We start from the raw sequence: 10,178 nt of genomic DNA on the forward strand, positions 1-10,178 counted from the left end.
TCTGAGCTCTCCCCATGGACAGTGAGCCACTGACCACAGCTCTGAGCTCTCCCCATGGACAGTGAGCCATTGACCACAGATCTGAACCTTCCAGACAGTTTTTTATCCATGAAAAAAGGATGCTGCAATATGAGTCATTCATCCCTCAAACCCATGTCTCTCCCATTTATAGACAAGGATGTAATGTGGGATTGTCAAACTTTGTGTAAGTCTTGATAGCTCCATCATAGAAGAACACTGGATTTCTCAGGCAAAAGTTTGTGCTCTAAGTAATGCCACGTTGTCAGTTTCCAGTCACTTTGTTTTCCATATGCCTTAGCATGCTGTGCAGGAGAGTTGCCTCCATGATCTTGCTTGGCAGAGGTAAGACTGACTAGCTTGTAGTTCATTGTGTCTTCCACTTAACCCCTTTTCAAAAATCAGGGTTTCTTCCCTTTTTCCAGTCATCACAAACTTCACCCTTACAACTTCATCTGTCAGCTCCAGGACCCTTGAATGAATTTCATCAGGTCCTACAGACTTCTGCACATTCAGGTTCCCTAGATGGTTGTGAGCATGACCCTCTCCTACAGTGGGCTTAGTGTCTTCCTTCTCTCGGTCCCTCCATCTGCCTTTCTCAACTTGGGCAGTGTGCCTGGACCACTTGCCCTAGAGTACTAGTCATAGAAGTAATTGAAAGCCTCAGCCTTCTCTTTATCCAGGGTAGCCAAGTCATTAGTTGATGATCAAGATTTTAAAAGATTTTTCACTTAGTGCTTTAAACTGTGTATGTATCATTCCATTTTATTCTATTCTATATAATTTTTCCATTTTTAATTATTGATATATTCTCTGAATGTGTAATTTATAATTTTATCATTATGTACTATTCAATTTACTCTCGTTATTCTCATAAAGAATTCTTGCTTGATTATCAATATTCTTGATAAGAATATTGCAGCATCTTTTTTTTCTTCTAAAGATTATTACATTACATTATATCATATTACATGAATATTATATTACAGTTGGCCTTTTTTTTCAGGAATTCATGCGCATGATTGGCAATGATAAACAAGGGCAGATGATTGTATTTCATTTGATAGAGCTTTTGAAGAATAATGGACGACTGCCAAGACCAGATGGATGCCCTGATGAGGTGAAGTACTGTGTAAAAATATTACTATAGTGTGAAGGGTGCTCAGTTAGGGTGGGTACCTGTAAATGCAAAACTTGTATTTTGTTCTGCTTGGACCACTGAAGTATTTATTCAAGTGCATTCACATGGCTGTGCTGATATTCTATCAGTTTCATGATGAATATAATCTTTGTTTTTTCTGATTCTTTATCTTGTACTGCCTCAGGAGCCCAGACTGTAGGCTTCCTGAATATATGAAGTGTGACTATTATGACAGACTGCTGGGCACTCTCACTTCTCTTTCAAAAAGATACATGTATTAAGGCACCAAGATTAGTATATAAAACTTGTTCCATTAAAGTCCCATGCAGAGATGCACATTCAAAGCTGTGAACCTTGGATTCTTTTGAAATCTGTAATATTTAGCAAAAAAAAAATCTTAATATCTACCTAAGGTTTTTCACATTTAATTCCAGGATTTAAAGAGCTTCTTGTCTTGGTTATTGCCTTTTCTGTTGCTGTTCCCTTCTCAAGTGTAGATGGCTCATGTTTATCATGTATCTTGTTCATTGTCAAGCATTTTTAACTTGCAGACTGTGGGCACAGTGAAGTATATGAATCAGATTTTCTATATTCAGGGTCTTCAGATTTGTATTCATGTTCATTGTAGATACTAAAGTATTGCGTTAAAGCTGTCCTCAGAGCACACCAATTACATAGAGATGCATATTACATCATGAACACAATTCAGTGTTCTTTTGGCTTTACTTATACTTCAGATGCTTTAAAAAATGCTTTCATGCCACTCCTAAGCCTTGTAGTATTCTGTTATTCACAGCAGGGTACACAAAGCCATGTTCAGTCAAACTGACCTGGTTGGGCCATGTAGGTGAATCAGTAATGAAAAAAACAAATTAAAATAATTATGAGTTATTCTTGTTTTTTACATATGTAACTTCCAGCTCATATTAGTTGCTGCATTCCCTTAAAGTCAAGCACACTTGACAATAAGTCAAGAAATAATCCATTCAAAACTGGCGGAAGAGAAAACATCTGGGTCAAGTGGCCTAATAGAGGAGAGAAAGAATGGTACAAGTGAGGCAGGAAGCCATGGGGGAAGAAAAAATGTATAGAGAATGGAAGGAGAAGTCTTTGAAGAACCTTTCTTGCGTTTTATGTACCAGAAGAGCAACTGTTGAATTGCAAAGGTTTTGTTTTTTGTAGATAACCTAAATGTCATGTGTATTAGATAATACATAATTGGTTTTACTGAAGCAGTATTTTAACTAACCCAAAGGTTTCAGTGTCTGACATTTCTCCAGATATGAAAGCAGGGTGGAAATGTCTCTGTGTCAGAAACTGAACTCATCCCCTTTTGATCCTGAAAGGCCAGTCACCACAGATAATAAATCTTCCAGGTACCTGTAGTTTACAGCAGCTTATCTTGCAGCTTACAAGCTGCTCGAAACTTGGTTCCAAAGCAGCTTGGTCAGTGCAGGTGTTTCACATTTGCTGAAAGATAAGGAACAATTTCTACTTTTTTTCCTGGTAGCTGTACAGATTGTTCTTAAGCAACATGTGAAAAACTGTTGAAAGTATGAAAAATTGGTAATAATCTGCACTGAATTAATGAGAAGGGCACAGGTGAAGAGCTTGGCAAGTCATGTGAGACCAGGTATTATCAGGTGCATCTCTGGGCAATAAGAAAACTATTGCCACATAACTATTGTAGGGGAAATAGCTTTCAAAGTTGCTTCAGTTTGCACAGTAACTATTTTTTTGCTTATTTCTGATTATATATGAAGAATAATTAAGAATTTAATACACAAATGTGGAGAAGTATATGTTAAGTTTTCAGGGGAAGCCTTATTTAGAATTAGTGTCTCTGTAAATCTGATTTCTGGTCATACTGGTATTTGTCATGTTAAAGCCTTTTGAATTTAAAAAAAAAAGGACAAGAAAAAAATATATAAAAACTTAGCAAAATAACTTAAGTCTCGCAAAAGTTTCAGAAAACAGCTGAGTGAATTTTCATGATAACTTTAAAAAAACTTGTCTTTTATAATAAGAGTTTTTGCAGAGCCACCTATCCTAGATTCTTGTTGTCACTGGAATCAAGCAGATAAACTGATGGGTATAGCAAGAGTTTAAGCACACACTTTTGCAGCTGTTGTTTGGAAGCATAAAGTTAAGCTGGATGTTCTTTAGTCCAGTTTAAAGTAAATATGTATGGTATCTGTTTACCTAGTACTAATTTTCTTTTTTTCTTTTCTTCTCCAGATTTATGCTATCATGAAAGAATGCTGGAACAATAATGTTTCCCAGCGCCCCACCTTTCGGGATCTTGCTCAGCGAGTGGATCATATTAGGGAAAACATGGGTGGATGAGAAAACTGTCTCTCCTTCAGAGGATGAGTTGGAATGCAGAACAAAATGTACTTGGTCAGCTGTGTATATTTGACATATGTACATGTGCACACATCTTAGTCTTGCTGGAAGTACAATCTGTGTGGCAAATACCCTATCTCAATCTGCATACTGAGGAATCCTGCTAGGGCTTTTTTATCAGGATATATTTGTTAGTATTGAGAACATGTTGAAATTCTCTATAGGGAAAGAAATTATTTTTCTAAATTAAATAATGGGTAGTGATTCAGCAACACCATTATTTGCCTTACCTGGCAATACAAAAAAAGGGTGACTTAAAATGTGATGAAACTAAGAGATAAAAAAACAGTGTATTTCTGTGTTGAAATGGAGATGCCCAGAAAAGACTTCTAGAAATGCTTTTGCACTGATATGTAGTGACTTGGCACCCTGTTTTGTGTGTTGCACAAAGACTTTTGTCTGTTAATACAGTTTCATGATTTTTTTCATTGTTGATGCAGAGCTGGCTTCTCTATGTAACAAAACAGAAGTGGTTTGCTGTGCCTGTCTGAATCAGTTGTCAGCCAGCAGTATATCCAAAGAGATGTAATGGGCTGTGTGATGTACTGTAAGTATTTTGAGGAAAAGGGAGCAAGTTGTGCTCTGTTGGGAGAGACAGAAAATTTACTAATTCATGCAAAAATTTTAATTTAAAAATTAAAAAAGCAAAGATGTTATCCTTTTTTTTCTTACTCTTCCCTTGCCGAGTATTAGATTGCCTTTATAGAACTGAGGATGCAGTGATAACACATAGAAGTGAATTAATTTTACAGAAGGCAGTGTCTTCAGTTTAAACAAGGAAAAGCTAAACATATTGCTTTTAAATGCTGCTCTTTTTTTCTTTCCATCTTTGAAGTTTTCATGCAGTCATAAGTGTATCCATGAATTGGAACTTTCGAAGCAGGATTAAAAATCTAGAAAATGCCCTCACTTTCACAATTCCTCACTTTGCCATTAAGATGATCATCTTAATATCTTCCTTTCAGCACAGAAAAAGAATACTTACAGCTCAGTATCTGATATGGCCAGTCACAATCACATCAAGCCTGTTCTGTATTGAAGTGGCCCAAGTGTATTTCTTTCTGTGGTAATACCCAACATGAGACTATTTGGAAGGAGGACTTACAAGTGCAATTTCTCCGTGCTCAGCGGAGGGCAAGGACATGATTCCAGTTACTGAGAACTGGAAAGAGATCAGAGCTACCTGAATGCTGTATAATTCAGCTTTTGAAATAAGTAACAAAATTTTTGGACAAGAGAATGCTTCGGTTTTGCCTGGAGGCATAAAACTTGGGGATAATCTCATATCTCAAAGCAGTATGATTGCAGGGTTTTGTGTTTTTTAGTTCAAATGATCTTGTTTGTTTGTTTTTACTTAAGCATTATTATTTGCAAAGTAAAATGCTTGTTCTTCTTGGACTTCTGCTGAGAGAAGTTCAATTAAGGGGATATACAGCTTGGCAAACTGACCTGACATCCAGATTTATATTTAAAATGAAGTGTTCATTTTTAAAATTTGTGGCAGTGAGTAAGTAAAACAGTGGTTACTTTCATCATGGAGCCTCCTTAATATTTGTGGTTAACTACATCCATCTTATGTTGAAGTTGAGTTGAAGAACCTCAGCTTTTAAAATAACTAAAAAAAATAAAATTTAAAAATCCTTACTTAGTGTAACATAGTGCCAGTATAGCAGTATTTTGTACCACTATGATGTTTCTCTCCCACAATCACTCCTACAAAATTAAAATTTTATAGTATGAGAGTGCTAAATATGGAGAGCAGCATCAGCCTTCTCGCTGTCCATTGCATTTAAAACTATTTCTGTTAACATTCTTGCCACCAAGCATTTGCATAGATGATTTCTCAAACTAATTTCACAGTCAGTTTTTAAGCTGCAAAGAACTTTGAAGTGCTTTGTTCAACTTAACAAGTTTTCTCAATTTCTATACATTGCTTTGAGGATTTGAAATTTTGTGCAAAAAATGTTGTTGCATTTGTAGTCTCAGTTATGTGTATGTGTCTTTTTGTAACAAAGGAGATAAAGCTTTAAAGCATCAAGACAGCATTTTAGCTGGATAACATATGCAGGAATTATGTAAAATTTGCAGTGTATGACACTCAGTAGCTCATTGGTTTCAAATACATAGTAGACTAAACATAATTTATGTAAAAATCTCAGGGAAGTTTGTGTAATGCAATGAAGAAATCTTCCAGTCTGCTAATATTTCAAGTGAATTAAAGGTCTTTTTTCTTGTTCTACTACAATATGACTAATTATGTAGTCTATTTGATTGCATAAATGCAGTGGTGAACTCAAGAATGATTTTTAAGTGTCTTGTGGAGCTGTTTTTTGGTTGTTTTTTTTTTTTTTACTTTAATACTATATCATTTTTAGAGAAAGCCATATCTTTACACTGCAGTGTAATTTTTTGCTGTTGGTGAGAGATGGTCTTTTTTAACAACCAGAGGCTTGTGTGGAGGGCTTGATCATTTGGGATGAATGTTCTTAGCTGGGAGGATAGGACCAAGTAGTGCTTTGGACTCCGGGGATGTACAGTCACCTGCAGTGTTGATATTTAGGTCCCAGAGCAGACCCAGTGGCTTTCTCAAAAAGCTGTTGAGGATGTAAATGTAGTGATTTTGCTGAATTTGCTACTGCCAATTGTGTAACCTTTAAAAAAAAAAAAACAAAACAAAAAAGCAAAAACAACAACACCAAAAAAAACCACCAAGAAACACTGTATTTTGTATTTTGAAATATCTCATATCTACAGTCACATTAATAATGTCATATTTTTACATGGCTTTTGTATTAATAGACTAAGTACTTTGTTTTAGAAACTGTCTTCAGCTGGAATTGCGTTTGTCATACTTTAGTGTAATCATTATGCTACCCAAAATGCTGTTTGATTTTGGTGGTAGAAAAAGTGCTGGTTTATGTATACATGACTGATACTACAGTGTAGAATTAAAATATTAACTCCTGCTTTGCACTTATATTTGAAGTGAAAAAAAAAATTTAATAAGTGCACAATGTATCTTATAGAATATCTGCAATCAAATATTGTGTTGTGTAGTATTTTTGTCGTCTATCAGTATAAATATGTTAAGCTTCAAAGTTAGTTTTTAAATATATTCCACACAGTATTCCACAAACTTGCAGCAGTCATGTAGTAAGCCAGAGGAGAAATGAATTTTCAAGAAAGGAAACCCGTGTTCTTGTCAAGTTCTAGTACTGGTTAAAAGCTTCCATAGTTGAGATAATTGTTACTAAATGTTTTGATGACTACAACTGTGAATTATATTTTTTCCCCCAAAATTAAATTTTTAATTGTTGCATTTAGTTGAGATGTTGACCAGCTGCCTTGAAATGTATGGAAAAAGATGTTACTGTATTAAGTATGAAGAAATTTAGTTCTTGTGTAAAGAAAGCAAGCTTTTCAGGAATGTAGGATCACAAACACCTAGAGGTTAGAGTTCTGAGAGCAAAAGTAGAGGTGTAGAAGAACAAGACTGAAGGAAGAAGGATGATGTTCAGCATAGGAGAAGCTTTCTGAAATGTGAAATGCACAATGAATTATGAAAAACTGATGTCTACTGAAAATGCCATACAGTGACAAATATGTGCTAATATATTTCTAAACTGTGTATTGTCTGCCTTAAGTCTGAAATATTCAAAGACACCTAACCTGGCTGAAAAAATTTCAATCATTACTATACCAAAATAAACTATGAAATGCTGTGCCATGCCAGACAACAATTCTGAAAAGGTGTTTGACTAAGAAGTTTTGTTATGAATTTTTCTTTTTCAATAAGAGGTTTACAGTACTTTATATTAAAGTAGAGAAAGTCCCTTGGTGGCAGGGAGCAGGGAGGAAAAGATGCCTGCTACTTATGATTAAAATGTAAACATTTGAACACATGGTTTATTGAAGAGAACATGAAACGGATATTTTTAGAAAACTCTGTATCCATACCTGAAACTTAACTGTGTGTTTCTTTTGCATTTGATAGTGAAAATAAAATAAGTGAAAACAATGAATGACATATGCCTGCCAGCATTTTCTTTTGTACATTAAAATTTGTTACTGGTGTTTAAATCGCTGCTAAAGGCAGCTGTTCTGTTTGATGAGGTAGAACACAGTGCATACAACCTTCTGACCTTCCTAGAATAGCCATATAAAGCATTTATCCTTTGGAAGAGGCTTAGATGTACCAAAGTAAAGGTGTATATTAGGTGTTACCTTAACAATAAGACTGACAGCTTTTGATCTCTTTTTTAATGAAGGTTTTCACTAAGGAAATTAATTTGGGATCAAGAAGCACTTCCTTTTGTTCTTGCTATTCAAAGAGATGTGAGTTTGCAAGACAGAGGTGCCTTACACCATCTTACATTTCTTAAATTTGTTAGAAATTCTAATGTGTTGATTTGCATTACTTTGTTATCTTTCCATATGACTTTGCTGAACTTTACAGGAAGTAAACAACCAAGTACAGGAAGTTACACCAAGTGCACCTCTGTCCTTGAGCAAAACCAGTCCCACAGATGAGTTTGTCTTTGATTGAGGCAGGACTAATCCAGACAGTTTTCTCTAACACATTCCCCATAGGGACCACAGGGACTATTCTCTTCCACAGTATATGTAGGTTCTGTTTGGGGACGGCACCCACTCAATACTGTGCTCTCTGGCCCAGATGTCTATGAGGCTATTTTTGAAACGAGTCCCATTGTCCAGCTCATTTCTCTCAGGGCTGCCATGTCCCAACAGGACTTCATTTTTAAGGCCCAAGATGGTGTTCCAGGTGGTGGTATGAGGCACAGGGCACCTCTCCAGCAATCCAGCAACAGTGGTTGCACTATTTGTAAGCATGTCTTGCTTGCCTTGGCAGGTTTGGGTAATGTAATCATTCTTCCAGACCTCTCCCATATTTTTCTTTTTATCATCATCCACCATCAAACCACAGGCATTTACCTGCTTGGTCTGTTGGGTTGCAGCAGATATTTCACAGTGTCCTGGTTACAGGGAAGGGTGACGGAGTTTTTAGTGCTGTGTTGGTGTGACGACATCATGTACTGCGTACCACCCATGTATCAATGGGATATGGTTTCGGCAGGAAAAGCCAAGGATCCGAAAGAAGAGGAAGTGTGCCATTTTGGCTATCCCTAGCTGAGATGGTGTCAGGATCAGCCCGGTGGACTCATCACTACTCCATCACCACTGGTCCCTTCTCTGTTCCTTTGAGCCAGTGGAGTGAACACCCTGGCCCTGGTAGAGTGGAAGCAGACATGGATGATCTGTCTTCCAAGTTTGTTTTGTCCCAGTTCTTAGCTGTTTTCAGACTGGCAGAGGGAGGGAACATAAAGCCATGCAAGCTTTCTGTACCTTACTGCTTTTGGGCTCTATCTTCGTGAAGTGGTTTTTTTGTTCATCAGGTCTTTTTTGAAAGAATTCTTTTGTGTATCAGGTCTTCCTTGAAAGAATATCTTTCCCTCCCATTTGACAGAAATCACCTGCAGAGGTTGAGACTTTCTGTCCTCTTCCCAATCCACTTGTCATTGCCCAAATTCTGTGACAGGGATCCCAGTTGCTTGGCTTTGCTACCATCTGGTTTCCTACCATGTGCCACAATACCTCAGCATTGGAACCGAGAGATCAACACAGGCTCTCCTGTCTGGTGGCTGAAACGTTTTCCTGTCTTGCAGCTCACCCAGCGGTGGGGACTGGGTAATTATCTCTGGCCCTTCCTCTTGTGGTGGGGGTCCTTCTTTCTCTTCATCCCTCACAAAGCATACTGATTTGGTTTTGGATTTCTTCTTCTGCACTTCTATTCTTATTCTGTTACAGTAAGCATGTCAGGAGAAAAATGGATATTATTGTGGAGTTTTATCGGAACTGCCATAAGTCAGACTACCTAAACAAGGATAGCAAAAAAATCCTGTTTAAGTTCAAAGTATTTGATCAGTACAGATATTTTAAGTATATACAATCAATTTTATCTGAGTAGCATGTGGTTGAATGCTGCATGGGGAAAGAAAATTATTATTTTGTTTCATCCCCTCTGTAATATAGCTGCAGTCATATTACTAACTCCTTAAAAAGATAATGTTCCCTACAAATGTAATAGTATTAATAATTTCACTTTGACACTATAATCTTGTCTACTCTTTTACTGAACCTGGACAACTCATTTTAACTTTGGTCTTTATATTACATATAACAATGATTACATAACTTTTAGAAAACTTCATTAAGAAATTGAATATTAACAAATAAATTATTTAAAATAGTTAAATGTATCTGAGTATCTAACTCAAGGGTATTATTTATCTGAGTATCTAGCTCAAGGGTATTGCAATTCATTTAAAATTGCAGTAATTTCTCCCAACAAGAACTCCAGTTAGCAATAATCAGTCTATTATTGAATTAAACTAAAGAAAAAAAACACAAATGAAACAACAAAAAGGTAAACAATTATATCAGGAGCAGTTGAAAAAGGCAGCTATTAAATCTGAATATTGGATGTGTTTCCTGAGCTACAGCAGGTGAGCCCTAATCAGATCAAAGGAATTTTCTAACCATGTTACTAAAACTCTGAGTCAGGTCACTTTGAGGACTGGTTCTTTTTCCTCAA

The 10,178-nt window shown here is 36.3% G+C and overlaps 1 protein-coding gene across 14 annotated transcripts in view; it reads left to right on the forward strand.

The window, feature by feature from the left end:
- The window catches only part of JAK2 (Janus kinase 2), an 85,945-nt gene extending 78,355 nt beyond the window's left edge, over positions 1 to 7,590 (forward strand). For 12 of the 14 annotated variants that reach the window (XR_004500413.1, XM_015652596.3, XM_015652602.3 and 9 more), the window contains 2 exons: positions 1,025 to 1,138; positions 3,398 to 7,590. Coding sequence is in view for 11 of the 14 variants with exons in the window: in XM_015652596.3 (XP_015508082.1) it covers positions 1,025 to 1,138; positions 3,398 to 3,505 (222 nt within the window). In the remaining 3 variants the exon portion in view is untranslated. Of the gene's footprint in view, positions 1 to 319; positions 364 to 1,007; positions 1,139 to 3,397 lie in introns of all 14 variants that reach the window. The other 2 variants (XR_004500410.1, XR_004500412.1) reach the window with 2 other exon arrangements.
- Positions 7,591 to 10,178: the final 2,588 nt, after the last annotated feature.

This window comes from Parus major, chromosome Z (assembly GCF_001522545.3).
Source record: "Parus major isolate Abel chromosome Z, Parus_major1.1, whole genome shotgun sequence".
Taxonomy (NCBI): domain Eukaryota; kingdom Metazoa; phylum Chordata; class Aves; order Passeriformes; family Paridae; genus Parus; species Parus major.